Source organism: Calidris pugnax, unplaced genomic scaffold (genome assembly GCF_001431845.1).
Source record: "Calidris pugnax isolate Ruff unplaced genomic scaffold, ASM143184v1 scaffold32, whole genome shotgun sequence".
Taxonomy (NCBI): domain Eukaryota; kingdom Metazoa; phylum Chordata; class Aves; order Charadriiformes; family Scolopacidae; genus Calidris; species Calidris pugnax.
This window is the reverse complement of record NW_015090783.1, coordinates 9,623,730-9,639,741: the sequence shown is the minus strand read 5'-3', so window position 1 is coordinate 9,639,741 and position 16,012 is coordinate 9,623,730. Positions and strand designations below refer to the sequence as shown.

Sequence of the window (16,012 nt, the reverse complement as noted above, 5' to 3'; positions counted from 1 at the left end):
TTTCGGGGTTGGTCTAGGATGATGTCATAGCACTGAGCAAGTGCCGTGGCCAAACGCTGGGCACTTCCTAACGCTCCCCGTCCATCTGACCTCTAATACCAGCCGGCTGAAATATTTCAGATTGCATTTATTTTAGCTTTGAAAGGCCATTTTTTCCCCCTCTCCTCTCCCTCAAAGCCGCGGCTACCGCCCGCAGCCCGTGCGGATGGGAGGTGGGGGAGGCGGCACGACAACTAACTCTTCCGGCACACACCCCTTTCCCTACTACAAAGGCATCCTCAGCAATCACATTTGCAATAGTACAAATCTTGATGGATTCGTCCCATCCCCCTCCTCTTTGTAAGCCCACAGCCCGCTGTAAGCCCTCTCTCTCTCTCTCTCCCCCTTATCGCAACCCAGCCATCCTGCCGAGGGATCAAGCTGAAAAATGCAGTCACGGTACAGTTGCTTGAAATAAATGAATGAATGAAAAAAAAAAAAAAAAGAAAACCACCAACCAACAACCCACAGCACAAACCCAAAACCAGGCAAGCGGCTCAGCCGGGGAAGCAGCAGTCTTATTGTTTCAAACCCCATCTGCATCCCGGTAGCATTTCAGCATTATTTCCCACCAGCACACAGGCACACTTTATGCACATGCAAATAAATATATTAACAAAAGAGATCGGTAGGAAAAGGAGGGGGGGGAAGAGGAGGGTGGGTGGGATTTGAGATTATATTAACTTCATCCAGGAGAGTGGCTGGGTACATATACTGGAAATATTATACAGGAAATATATACTGGAAACACACACAGAAATTAAATGCATTCTGCACATTTTACATCTCGCACAGCTAAAATCCTTTTCAGTGCAATATCTAGTTGCTATGCCAACACACACACACACACAAATAAATCAATTAGGAGAAGAGGGGGTGGGGGGGGAATAAAAATAAGATAAATAAGGGTGCCCCGGGTGCGGAGGACGAGGGGAGCGGGAGGTGGGGTGGGGTGGCTGCTTACCAAAGATGCTGATTTGATTGTGGCAAAGCGCTCTCGGTTCCGGTAGTGGAGGGCCTGATTCTGCACTGACTGGGTAGGCCGCACCTCAGGCCTGCGATCCCTGTGGCCCACCTCATCCCTTATAAATACATGATCCTGCAGAAACGGATAAAAAGAAGAAGGAGAAAGTCCGGCTGTGCTCTCCCCGCGGCGGCGGCGGCGGCGGCTGCCTGTCTCTCAGCCCGCTGTCTGCACCAGCGCCGCTGTAGGAGAGGCATAGTTCAGCTGGCTCTAGCCCCGGCAGCTCCCACCGTACAAAATGAATAAGCAACACATTGCAGGCTGGGGTTCGGCGGCACGTCAGCTGATCGCCAGCGGGCTGCCCGCTTTGGGGTTTTTTTTTTTTTTTATTTAATTTTTTAATTTTTTTTTTTTTTTTAAGCCTCCGGTATTAATATTTGTGCCAACAATAAAAAAAAAAAAGAAAGAAAGGGATAAAAAAAAAAACCACCAAACAAATAAAACAGAAAGGCAGGCTCAAAGCGTAAAGCGACGTGGAGCGATCGGACTCCTCGGAAAGGTCGGGTTCAAGCACTGCAACCCAGCAATCCCGTCGGAAACGTGATTTCCATCTCTAGCAAAGAAGGTGCTGTTCCCTTTTAACGCTCAGAGCAACATCGTGCCTCACTCCCTCGGCCGAGCGGTCGGTCCCCGGTGGGGGTTCCTTTGTCTCCCCTTCGCTATCTGCCGTGGAGGACCAGCATCCCGGCTAAACCCATGGCAGGCTGGGGAGGACCAGGAAAGCCTCCCTCACCGCTCAGGGATCCTGCTTTCCAGTCATGATCCTGCACAGTTCTAGCACTTTCTCTCCACAGCCCACAAAGGATTATTATTTTTTTTTTGTTTTCCCCCCTTTTAAAGCAACAGCTCACAGGTTTTTAGCACAAATGGTTCCCGGTGCAACCTCCCTATTGCATCCGCGAAACGGCACGGGCAAGTTTTCCGATGGAGCAAAGCTCTTGTTGGGCACATAGAGGAGATACCCTTGACAGAAAAGCCGGCAAAAAATACCCTCACAATCTCATTAATTGAAATGGTGACTGCACCCTTCACGAGGGAGCAACCTTTGGGCATCGGGCACCTCCAGGCAGCTGGCCCAGCAGCAGTGGGCTCCTTGGGGCACCAGCCGTGGTAGCCAGCGCTGGCACATCTGCCATGCTGCCATCTACCACAGCTCCGTGCCTCTCATCCTCAAGTCCCAGCTCCTAGAAAAACCTCAAAGGAAAACTGAGATTCATCCTAAATTAAACCGTGTTTCCCCACTGTCAGGGGTGCAAAATAAAGGCTGCAAGTCCCTATGTCAAAAGGCAAATAGAAGACGCCAACCCTTGCAGAGAACGGCTGCTGCCGTGCACGAGGTGTCTGCAGGTGAGCAGAGGTGGCTTTGCCACCCTGCCATGTCACAGCAGACACCAGTAAGGTCAGAAAGCCCTATGGTGAGAAACCAGCTGACACGGAGCAGCGTCTCCACAATGACACCGTTGTCATTCTGATGCTCCTTTCTCTCTCTGCAGACACTTGGTTCCCTCTCTGCTGCCCTCAGTTTCCAGCTGCTCCTAGTCTGGACCCACACACATTCATAGAATGGTTTGGGTTGGAAGGGACCTTAAAGATCACCCAGACCCACCCCCCTGCCCTGGGCAGGGACACCTCCCACCAGACCAGGTTGCTCCAAGCCCCCTCCAACCTGCCCTTGAACCCCTCCAGGGATGGGGCAGCCACAGCTTCTCTGGGCAACCTGGGCCAAGGTCTCACCACCCTCAGAGTGAAATTTTCTTCCTAATGTCTGATCCAAATCTCCCCTCTTTCAGTTTAAAACCAGTACCCCTTGTTCAATATGACTCTCTAAATTATTTCAAGCAAAGGCCAAACAGGTACAGAAATGCTGATATAAAGAACTGAACAACACGTTGATTTAAAGTCCTTTCAACTCAAAATCTTTTCTCATAGTCTTCATTTTGAGCACTTACACTCCACGTTCACCTTCCACTTGCCTTTGCACGGAGAGAACACAACCACCCAGACCATCACAGAACCAAGCCTGCACCAGCTCCTCCATTCCCACCCGAGGGAGACAGAACAAGCTCAAATAGTTAAAAAGGACAGTTCTCCATGAAGAACAGAGTGTAATAAAAAGCTGTGGTTTCATTTCATCCTTATACTGGACTTTTAGTAGCGCTGCCTTACCAGGGGAAGAAGGCAGTGTTCCAGAAAGGCAATTACTGGCAATTGGGCTGATCTTAGCTGTTCAGCTGGTGCACGTTCATAGGACAGGCAGGGCTCTCAGACCCGCACGCTTCCCTGAGAAAGGCACATCTCTAAGCTCTAGAACAGTCACACTGAGAAAAAATAATCTTGATTAAACATTTAAAGTTTAACAGCATCACTCAGTTTGATTGGACTCGTGGAGTCACTGGAAAAGTATCAATCCCAGGTTTTCCATCGCTTCGTAACGCCCTCGCCTATCACGTAGGTGTAAGAAGGACTCCATGGAATACAACTTGGCTACCCCAGAGAGCCCAAAGCAGAGGGGCTGGCTACTAACACTACCTTTTACTCTGATATGGCCACTGATACGTTCTGGAACCTTCCAGCACAAGAGCACCCCAGCCAGGCAAGGGGCAGTGCTAGAAGCAACGCTCAGCTTGGCTTCTCGATCTCCAAAAAGCGGTTCTGCAGAGATAAACCCAGCTCTTTGGGGCTTGTGCAAACACAGCCCCAGGTGAAGGCATCAATATGAACCAAGCTGGGGCGAGGGGGAAGGGAGTCAGCACCTGCAAAAGGGATCTCCTTCAGGATCTCCTTCTACAGGCTGAAACTGTAGTACCTCATACACTAAGAGTCAGCACCTGCAAAAGGGATCTCCTTCACTACAGGCTGAAACTGCAGCACCTCATATACTACATGAAGCTGATTAATGGTCCCATGCTAGAGATCCAGACAAGACTTACCCATCTGAACCATGGAGGACCAAAGAGAAAACAGAACTACACAGTAGCTGCTATTCCTCTACTGCAGCTATGGAATTAAGATGGGGTGCAGGCCAAATATTACCCATGGTCATACAGCAGCACACATCAACGTAGAAGGTTCCTAAGGTCCGCTGAAATGAAGCTGATTAATGGTCCCATGCTAGAGATCCAGACAAGACTTACCCATCTGAACCATGGAGGACCAAAGAGAAAACAGAACTACACAGTAGCTGCTATTCCTCTACTGCAGCTATGGAATTAAGGTGGGGGGAGGCCAAATATTACCCGTGGTCACACAGCAGCACACGTCAACGTAGAAGGTTCCTAAGGTCCACTAAGCATACCCCAGTCCCTGCACCATCTTCCCTCTCTCCATTGCATTAGTATGCCAGGGTGACTATGAAATATTAAAACCAGAGAAGCAGCAAATCACTGGGAAAAAAAAAAATAAAAAAGGACTTTTAAAGCAGGCATTCAGATTTTACAGAATGCTCCCAAACACCACCTAAAATGACAAGTTGAAATTATAATTACTTCTTATATGGGAAAATTAATCTGCGGGTTACTTTCTGTTATCTAAGAGGTGGATTCTTAGAGGGCAAAATGTCATCCTGGTCTTGTTTTATGGGACTTCTAGTTACTTCAGTGCACATAAGAAGCTCACAGTAGAGTCTAATTGCCCTTCAGGAATGTGAATTAACTGCATTCTCCATTTCAAATTGAGCTAGGCAAGGAATGGGAAAATTCCTTTGCAACTGAGGGAGCAGAAGGACCAGTTTCAAGACTCAGTGGTTGTCCTTGGCACCCCTTAATCTGGGATCTGAGGCTTTTGCAGCAGGCTGGCAACCACCACGAACCCTCAGAACAAGTCTACACGCCCTTGATAGGCAAAATATTTTTCAGAAAAGCCGGAATGCCACCAGAAATAACATCACTTGACATGAAGAATTACCAAATCTAGCAAGTTACACCACCACAGAGACTGCCAGCTAACACAGACCTGTGAGAACAAATAAACCTATGAGTAGCCCCATATCTCCACCAGCCTTCCTCAGACAATGTGACTGATGGCTTTTACGACAGATATCTACCTACACATCCAGAAAAGAGATTTCTGCTCTTTTTATTTCATTTTCTTCTGCCAAAAGCTTGCCAAGAGACACTGCCATCATATCTCCTTTCAGATGTTGGCACAAACCAGGAGATTTGGTTTCAAACTTTTAGCTCTAGATTTGGGGAAAACAAAGATGCAAACCTGGCATCTCAGCTCATGTTATTCAGCAGAGTAAAATCTGATTGAAAGCACCCCAGAAACTCATCAAGTTTGGGTCAGGGTATCTCTCAGCCCTAAAACTGCAGTTCACATTGGTTTGTTTTTAAACTAATGCAAGTTCTGTGTATATTTCACTTTCCATCTATTTTTTTTTTTGCTATGTTTATTTTTTTTTCTGTGTTTATCATAATATTTGCCTTATGAATACAACTTTTAGACATGCTCAGATCACAACTGCCATTAAACCATTAAAATTCTAGGGTCAACAATCTAGAATCTTCAACTTCCTACTACAGAAATAATTTGTTCTTCTGACTGTATTATCAGCTACATTAGTTTTCAGGTTGATCACACCAAACGGGGATATTTGTTGGGTGCTGGCGTACAACAAATGTGCTGAGTGCTGGCTTTGAAACTGCTGATCATATTTGCCAGGATGAAAACTCTCAACCACTTCTACAGTATTTGGTCAGCGAGCTCGTGGAGCTTCCAGTTACTTAAGGTGATGCTAAAGAGAAAGTCTCTCAAAAATAATAAACAACAAAATGCCAAAAGGCAAGACCTCCTCCATATATTATGGATTAATAAGTAACCTAAGTCCTGGAACAGGTTGCCCAGGGAAGCTGTGACTGCCCCATCCCTGGAGGTGTCCAAAGCCAGGTTGGATGGGGCTTCGAGCAACCTACTCTGGTGGGAGGTGTCGGAACTTGATGATCTTTAAGGTCTCTTCCAACTCTAACCATTCCATGTTTCTATGAAAAACAAACCCATAAAAATTGTTCCTGGGAAAGTTAATCTCCGGATAAATACAAATACAGAGAAGGAATCAGAACATTTGTTCAGACACTAATTGAGTCCAGCTGGGTATCTGACTGGCTACACCTAATGCTGTATTGTCTGAGCATCTTTCAACACTCATGGGTTTCTTTCTGCTGAAAGCTGATGAGTCTTGTCCAAGGTCATCCAACCTGAATTTTGCTCTCTAGAGTCCCACACCAGTTCTACCGTGCGTTGTCTTTTCATCCTCCTCACTGAAATAAAGGGCTTTACCATCCCCTGCCTCCAACACTTCAGGAATATCTCCTGAGCACCCTCGCCATTAAGAGCAACACTAACAGCGTGTTGCTAACAGTATTTTCATTTTATGTTCTGGATACTCCAACCTGACTCCTTCATAATAACACTTAATTACACTCATTGGATAATTTTTTTTTTGGTGTTTTTAGAGAAAGACGCAGCTTGTTCCAAGAAATGCTAGGGGAAAAAACTCCACAAACACACTGCTGTAACAAAACTTCCTAGGCGAAGAAAATACCTGCTCAGAAGACAACTGGAACAAGCAAAGAGAAAACAACTCAGTAGGTAGACAGCAGTTGATATTTTTCCCTACAGAATTTTTTCAAAACAATTTTTTTTCCTACAGAAAAAAATATCAATGAGTATTTTGCCTTCCCTACAGAATTTTTTCAAAACAATTTTTTATCCTACAGAAAAAAAATATCAATGAGAATTTTGCCCAGACAGGAGTTGATATTTTTCCCTACAGAATTTTTTCAAAACAATTTTTTTTCCTACAGAAAAAAATATCAATGAGTATTTTGCCTCAGATTTTAATCACATCAAGACTGGCTGGACTGATCTATAAATTGCATTTAGTATTTACATTTTTTCAGTATATAACATTCTCATATGGCTGAAACAACCCTTGCACTGACAAAGCAAACAAGTGCAATGAATTAAGCCAATACAGAGAAAGGAGACCCATCGCCTTCAGCAGCTGATTCAGAAACGAACACTCACCCCAACTACAAACTCTGACCACACTGGACCGGCCTAAAGCCGAAACCGCCAAACTCTGGTCTCCAAAGGAACATTCACTTGCACAACACATTTTGGTTATGCCCACCAAATAAAAACCCTCACAAACACTTTTTACACCAGGGGACTCACTGACTGGGAAGGGCTGCCAGTCTCCTGGACAAGTAGGAAAGGCAATTCCTGAGCCATAGTAAGGACTTCAATGGAATTGCAGCAAATACCTTCTTTCTAAGAATTTAAAAAGGGAGGAGAACAGTGTGCCATCGTTCATTTTAATCCATTGCACTAAATGCCTCCATAATTTGCAGAGAGGTTTAAGTAGGAAGAGTCTTTCAAAAAAAGGCTTCATGTCACCAGCCTGCTTGACACGATTCCAGAAGATACACCAGGGGTCATCACCGCCGGCACGTGTCAGCCAATTCCAGAAGATACACCAGGGGTCATCACCATCGGCACGTCAGCTAAAACTCTGTAACTCATTACCTAAATATCCTTTACATCTCATAAATGCACCAGCTTTTCCAAGTATGAATCATAAATCTTGATATGTAGGAAAAAGACCCTCAGCTGGAACTCACATAGGGCCGTGCCCAGGGCACTCTCTCCATCCCCAAAATTCAGCAGGAATCCTGCCCATCAATCAGGGCAGTGACAGGCGACACGTACAGGTTAATTTAAAGGATTTGGGAAGTCACTCCAGTTGCAAGTTATTACAGAGGTAATGTTTTAATTACAGACACTGGGCAAAAATTTATGACAAGCGACTATAAACATCCTCTTTTCAGCCTTTGGTTAAAAACCAGATTTTAATCAGAAGATTTCCCTGACATTTTTATTGCCCAGTTTTCATCATTGTAAGTCCAGATGATTTTAAGGTTGAAGTAAGTAACAGCAACAAGTCTGTACTGCAGTTGAACAAAACACCACCATACTGGCTTTTTGGTCAGATTAGAACAGAATAACCTTTTTTACTATTCTAAAGTTTTACGGAAATAAAATGAATATGCCAAGTGGTAGGATTTAGAACGCTCCCATGCGGGAGCGTTCTAAATCCTACCACTTGGCATATTCATTCAGGACAACAAAATAACATTTCAGTGAAGCCACCTGTACACACTGACACACACCAGATGACAAACCTATGATGCATCAACTGGTGCCTATATCCTTAGGAAGCCAAAATCTTCATCCTCATTTTAAGATGAATTAACAGATAAATATCTGCTTTTAAAACTGGGGTTACATGTTTTTGAAGCACAGTGTATTTGGAGTTTAACTCCCTGACCCATTTTGTCTTTTTGTGTTTTTTGAGTTGTTTTTTTTTGTTTGGTTGGTTGGTTTTGGTTTTTTTGCCTCTTTTTTTTTTTTAACACTGAGACACAATTGGGTTTGCATTAGAGCCATTGTTTACTCCTCAATTCTCAACCTGTGCAGCTGAAAACTGAATTAGCTCCCAACAGGAGATGGATGTGAGAATGTGTATTCATAGGTGAGATGATCTTTGGATGGAGAAAACCTGTCTTCAAAAGCAAGACATTAGAAAATCTCTTATCAATCTGGTAAGCAATCTGGTCACCGATCTGAAACCTGCAAAGAGGCAAGGAAAAGTTCTTGCAGGACACCTCGTCCAAGCTGGACATATGAATTTCCTGTAAAGAACTTGCTGGTGATTCAGGCATCCTCCTGTGGAAACTGTCTTTGATCCTAGGGACAGACTTGGGATCCCAGGAAGGGAGGATGAAGGCTTCCTGCCCGAGTACCAGGCATTATTGTAATTTTTTCCCTCCCAGGAGTTTAGGACACCACTATAAACTAAGTTACATAAAAAGCTACACATTCAATTAGACCTTATTATTATTTTCTTCCTGTCCAGTGATTTTTGTTTTTCCCCAATCTACAAGTTTTACTCAACTGACAGGTAGGAGTCACCTTTGTTCTCAGCACAAGTTTAGAAACACGGAGCTCTACTCCAGCCCCAAAGCTTCTGGACTGTGGAAGGAGCGAGGCTGCACCTGCTTCTCAGGAGGATTTATTATGAATACTAAGCCAAGCATCTTGGCTACCACAAGCCAGTTTGACCAGTGGAAGTTAACTGGACCAGGAACAGCCCATTTCACTTACTCTGCGACCACTGGCTGGGAACTGTATCTCGCATGTGACCACAGACTTTTTCATCCTCCGTTTGACTATTGCACGTGACATTCTGGGGCTGTAGCCCAAAGAAATCAAAAATGCTCCCCACACTTAAGAGCTTTGAGCCTTCAAAAATCCCAACAGTCCAGGCAATTTTGCTGTCTTGGTAACTTTACACAGTCTGGTATATCCGGAGGTTGTTAATTAACACATTTGCGGAATACCATAATTTTACACAACACTTTGATTTGACCCGTGTCAAAACAATCTCGTATGTGACCCTGTGCCCACATAATGGAGACAGCTGGCTAATTATGTTCATCAGTAGTTTCTTTATAGCCTTTAAAGGCTGATTAAATGCAAAACAAAAGCTTAATTTAAACTTGAACCCAGGTTATTTCCATTTTGTTTGTGATGGGGCTCCAGAATGTTACCGAACTCAGCACTCCCTACTTTTCACCTGCCAGAACAAACACAAGGTGTGTATCGGCTTCAGCAGAGTCTACAGAAACACAGTTACAGCCAGTCCACAACAAATTGAGATTTCTTCAGAATAAGGAACTTTACATTGAAAAACAGAGTGGGATGTATGTATATATAAAGCCCTTTAAATGTCAGAGCAGTCACCCCAGCCTATTGTTAACTACTTTGTAAAGACCAGCAGTGAAGATTTGGGGGTTGTGCTTCCAAAATTACCCTAAAACACCTGATCCAAGTGATCTACAGGTGATTTCTTTTACAATACTTCAGTTACAAATGTGCAAGAGACCCTGTTTTTCCAAACCAAATGACCAAGACTTGCACATGGTGTCATGCTCACGCGTGACATTCTACTCAATTGAATGCCTTGAAAAAAACAAGAGGAGGAGTTGAAGAAAACACAGGAGGACTGAATTCATAGCCTCAGAAATGCCCCTGTACTTTTCCTTAAATCAAAATATTATTCTTAATCCAAGCAGGAACTCAACTTCTTTCCCAAATGCAATGTATGTCTGATGGGAGTGGTTCACATTTTGTTTTGATCAACTCTAACAGCACTGATCAGTCAGTAACATTCTAATCTATGACTTCAATTTTAATCCAACATAAATATGACTACTTAATGTGAAATCAAAATTAATACACATTTCTGAAGCCTCCAGAAAATAAGAAAAAGCTCCAACTATAATCACCCAGAACATAAAATCCGTTGCGCTGCTCTTCATTCAGGACGGTTCCTCGGCCTGGCATTTTGTACCTAACACTTCTTTCAGAAAGGTGAAAATAAAACCTTCTCTAAAGGTGCTATTGCAGATGTCTTTGAGAAAGATGTAAACTTACGCAATTTATCTGCCAGTACCACTAAATACACAATGCAATCTTTTTGTTGAAAATTTCTTGAGAGCTCCCTTTTGTAAGTGCTTCAATATTCAGTTACACAAACACAGTATTTCAGGGGGAAAAATTGCTTACAAATATTTAGTTAGAACCAAGCTTTGCTGGAACCCTACAAATGAGAAATTCATACTTTTCATGCTGCTGTAATGTTTTAGCTCCTCTGGCAAAAAGCACACGTCCACTTTGAAGCTCTTTGCAAACACGATCACGCAACCAACCTACATTTCACTGCCCACTAGCAAACGACACCACTACGGCCAAGCCAAAACTATTTTAGTAAAACAATCTTAGATTAGATGCTGACTTACAACTAGACAAGTTTTAGCTCGGTATCTAGCACTAAGAAAACAAAAGGCAACAGATCACAACATGCAGCGAAAAGAACACAAGAGCACGGAGTGGAACTTGACTCAAAACATACCTCGTGGGAAGGGTCCAAAGCTCTGCACATTTCCACTTCTTGTGAGGGGAATCCAAGTGCAAGCAGATTTTAATTACTGGCTGTGACTGGTAAACGGTTAGCTCAGCTGCTGGGACCACTGGTCACCATCCTACCTAACACAGCACCGTCATTCACAGGGAAACAGGGACGTACACAAGCAGAGGTGGAAGACATGCACATGCAGGGCTGGGAAGGAGGCATGCAGTAGAAGTTTGCGTGAACCCTGCCTAGATGCTGACAGCGCTACCTCTTCATTAACGGCCTCTTTTTAATTTTCAGAGGTTATCTAAATGCAGTTTAGCTTTTAAAGACAAAAAACCCACAAAACACCACAGAACTTGATTCTGGCAAAGCCGGCACCAGCTCCTGCTCTCGGCAGACAGGTCAGCACAAGAGCACAGGGCACTGAGGGTTGGGCCCTACGCCGGCGAGCCAAGGTGAGCAACAGCAGGGACTGCAGGAAGCTACAGAGAGCACCAGAGAACATACCTTCTTATGAACAACGGAGGAAGTGGAATTAATTGTGCTCTCGTCACTATGCATCATGACCAGTTCAGGGCTGCTCTCATCCAGGACCTCCTGCATGCTGCTGACACTGCTGCTCTGGCTGCCCGTGCTCACAGACATGCTTGGGATGGAGTGGTTGCTGCCCAAACTGTCCATCTTCCTACTCAGGTTTGATCCATGCTCACTGTCCTATAAAACAAGGGGCATCAGTTACAAGAACCGCAGGAGATCTCCTGCCCAGCGTGGGCCTGCAGCGCCCAAAGTTTGTTTTAAAGGCGACTCTGCAGAGTTAAAGGTTCTTTGCTTGTTATTCTGGCAGCTACTTTTCTCAAGGCTGCTTGAATTATGAAATGCTCCATATGGGGCAGTTAGTTTTTGCCTCTTCTCCTGCAATCTTACTACCACCAGGCTTCCAGCCAATTTTTTTCCACATATGAGTAAGTCTGGGCATGGCTCTTGGCTTGAATAAGAGACATCCAGGGATACTGGATGGCTGGTGGAAGGAATCTCATAATTAATAGGAGCAATCTGAGGTTGCATTAAAACAATGTTCCAAGTCAGGGTATGCTACAACACAGTTTGTGAATTGGAAAAAGATGTAAGACAGTGAACCCATTTGTTTATGATTTGATAACTATCATATGGTGCTTAACAGGAGTAGAGGTTTTAACCTCCATGTCCCAGGCAGTCAGCAATTACATTTTGCCAAGCTAAAAACCCCTTTAACCTTGTGTTTTCAGCCAAGAAATTTTTCATTCACCTTTTAGCAGCTGACTCAGAAGAGCCTGCATTATTACAGTGATTAAAACTGGTGTAATCTACTTAGGCATACATAAATAATTATTCCTCGCATAGGGCATATTTTTGATTCTACAAATCCCAGAAGTTAGCAGTCTTTTTTTCTTGTTGCATACTCATACCCGCTCAGTAATCCCAGAGTATGTGCTTAATCTGGAGTGATTTAGAGAATCTATGGAGTCCTTTGTAATTAACTAGTGGCACTGACGAGGCTTGCAAGGAGTTCCCAGTGAGGACCGAGAACTCTGAATATCCTTCAGCTCCTGCTCTGAAATAGCCTCGATTCACCAAAATGAATGGCTACTGCAGCCGGCTTCTCCTGGCCTTCAAAGCAATCTTGGGGAGAATTACATTACAAATCAATTAACAGGATACTCATCTTGTTGGAAATCGACAGAAAGATAAAATTGACAGGCTTGGCAGATTTGTATTTGATTGTGGGATTATTTTTTAAGCCATCAGCAGGTCATTCAGAGCTTGGGTAAGAGCACTTAAAATCCAAAATACAAGAGAATACTATTTTACAGAAAACATGTACATGAGAATGAGAACATTTCCAAGATGCTTATATAAAATTGCAGAAGGTATAATATAACGAAGCATCTGAGAAGAGGATATGGCTATGTAATTAATGAATGTATATGCACAAAGGACAGAGATGAGGTTGCATGTGCAACCTTAACACTGACTTCCTGACTTGAATACTTTCCAAATGACCTTAACTTTCTGGCAAGAGCTCTGAGGAAAGCATTAGTAGTATTTGGAGTGTTAAAGGTTTGTAACGCTACTTTTCCACCTTAGGAAGCCTAAGGTAGAAAAAGGAAATGTCTTGTTGCATTTATAGTTGAGCAGCTCCTGTTAACCAATTAAATAGGAACCAAAGCAAGTGGTATGTTTTCCTTTTGCTGCTGAGTTAGTGATACGAGCAACACAACCTCCTTCCGTGGTACACAGCTCAGTGGTAAAACGCAGTGCAGAGCATGCTGTGCACATGCAGAGGGTGAGCTTCGTTAGAGTGTTAATTCCTACGGATACGACCTCTTTTCTTCCCCCTTTCTTGAGAGGTGGGGACAGGAGGAAGAGAAGATACATCTTGGAGTCAACCACACGTATCCCACTTAGCTGAAGAGCTCGGATCTGCTGAACAGCCAAATAGGGAACACATTCCCTGTGCTTTCCTAATCTGTCACTCTCCTAATGGCTTTTCAGCTTTTTACATATTGGTAGACAAAGTTTGAAGATTTCAGAGCATAAATCTGACAAATCCCCCCCCCCTCCCTGCCCCAACAACTCAGTTGGAGGTTTAGAAGTTGGCTAGTTGGGTTAGAACTTCATAGCTTTAAACCAGAGCTCTAGTTCAGCCTTAAAGGAACATTTGACATACACAACCCTCAAAGCCAAGTCCCTGCATATATTCTGAGCTTGGACAGCTCACTGCATATTATCTTGCTATATAAACAACAGCAAAAAGGAATACAAACATCAATTTGCCTGTGAATATTTTTTTTTTGGTAGAGAACCAGTCACGGATTTACTTATCCAATATGCCCACACCAAATTATATTAATTTCCATCTAAACTCATCAATTGAAAAATGACTGGTTTCCTTCTCTAAGCCACAGTTAGTGTCAATTATCTTACACTAAGTAAGGGGGTTGTTTATTATAAGATTTAAACTGAAGCTGAATTGTATATCTTTAATCTTTTTCTTCTTTAATATTAAATAATCTTAAAAAATAAATCCTATTAATTTGGTGATTTGCTTTTCAGCTCATGATAGGCCAATTACTTTGCAATAAAGTTATGGTAATTGAAAAAAAATATTAACATTAATCAAGTGGTCTTGACTGTGCTTCTAAGACTGAAAAGCTTGGACTGTCGACAGACCCTCCTTCACACAGGCCTTGAACCGCTTTCTTCTCAGAGAATCTCCCTCCAAAAGAGTTTCTTCCCTTAAGCTTCAGAAGAAAAGCCATGATTTGAAAAAAACCTGAAGCTTTAAAGTTGACAATAAATGCACATCTAACACCAAGTAAAGGCTACTGTGACTCACTATCCTACCTAGATCTCTGCTGATTCAGACGATATGCCAACACCATGGACTGCATCTCCACCTTGTTCAGCTCCCTTAAGCAGGAGGAACATCTCACTTGCCCTATTACTTGTATCAATGCAAATGGGGTAACAAAATAAATGTACCTCCTCCTCCTCTTGAGACTCGTTCAATGGGCCGTTCCGCGTCTCTTGGAAAAGGATTTTCTTCATTTTCCGGTACTGAAGGTTATCCAACTCACGTACTGCATCCTTTGTCCTCTGTATGAGGTCTATTAGTACCCTTGGTGGTCGGTCTCGGCGAACAAAATCGTGCTAAATGAAATGAAATAAAACACGTAGTTTCAGACATGACACTAGTATATTAGATGTAAATGCAGGGACTTTAAAGAGGCACCTGAAATGTCAGTTCATATTCAGTAGTTGGTCTGTTCATATTCAATAATTAGTAATACCCGTTATGAAAGACTCCAAACACTCAGCACTGAATACACCAACTGTGCTCGTCCAACAACCAAACTGATCACGCTACGCACGATGAGCTTTGAAGAGTAGGCTGCAAAATGCTCTGTCCAGAAGCCAGAAGATCTGCTTAAGCACAGAACTCCATTAAACATACAGTAGAGAGACAAAAATCACTTCACTATACACACACACTCCTGTGTGTATAGGTCTGGAGTAGTGAGGTGAGGAGTGGATGGAGAGGTGTGAGACCTGCCTGACCCCTTTGGAAATTTTCTCTAGCCCTGACTCCCCCGTTCACTCTTCTGTCTGAAGTTTGCACCACGGCCAGGTTTTCTGAGCTCTCCAGGCAGCACAGCTCACTCGTTCCTTCCCAAACTCACTCGCTCGATGTCTACAAGGTAGCACCACTTAAAGTGACACTTTAAGCCTGACAAAGGCATAGGACTTAAAATCGAAAAAAAGAGACATAAAGGACAAAGAAGAATCATTCCTGATTATGCAAGATTACCTGCCTAAGCTACACACAAAGGTTTATCCTGCATCTGTCTATTCTGACTCACACATAAAACCAGAAAGAAGACTGCAAGGTTTGTTTATACTATCCTGCATCTGTCTATTCTGACTCACACAAAACCAGAAAGAAGACTGTAACGTTTGTTTATATTTAGAGCATTTGTACCCAGAGTTAAAGTAAAATCAGGTTCTTACCTCCTCCAGCTAATAGAAGCACAGGTTTTAAGTGCAGACTTAATAATAAATTCTTCAATGGAATTTAAGTACACGATTAAAGGCTCTTTTCTGGTTTATCAGATACTTTCTCCTGAACTGCACAACTTGCAGTAGAGTATGAAGCCTTGCAGCTTTCCAATTAACCTTCAACTAAAGTAGACACTGAGTATACACTTGCCAAAATCCTACATGGAATCACTACAGTTGGGGACAGTGAAGAGCATCTCTGCCCTGGATGTGCTGCCATCCCTCAAGTTCAAGAGCTGATCCACCCAGCTGTAGCTGGAGTAACCAGTACATGAACCCCAGTCCTCAAAACAGTTATCCTACACACAGAAACGTTGAAAGGATGAGCTGACCTTCCTTTAATGATTTGCATATAAGCATGGACAGTATCGTGCCAC

The 16,012-nt window shown here is 43.3% G+C and overlaps 1 protein-coding gene across 5 annotated transcripts in view; it reads right to left on the bottom strand.

The window, feature by feature from the left end:
- TAOK3 (TAO kinase 3) overlaps positions 1-16,012 on the bottom strand; it is a 108,439-nt gene that overhangs the window by 17,308 nt on the left and 75,119 nt on the right. For 4 of the 5 annotated variants that reach the window (XM_014963936.1, XM_014963964.1, XM_014963947.1 and 1 more), the window contains exons 12-14: positions 14,562-14,729; positions 11,547-11,753; positions 1,004-1,138 (exon numbers count right to left, since the gene is read on the bottom strand). In XM_014963936.1, the coding sequence (XP_014819422.1) occupies positions 1,004-1,138; positions 11,547-11,753; positions 14,562-14,729 (510 nt within the window). The remainder of the gene's footprint in view (positions 1-1,003; positions 1,139-11,546; positions 11,754-14,561; positions 14,730-16,012) is intronic. The other variant, XM_014963974.1, reaches the window with a different exon arrangement.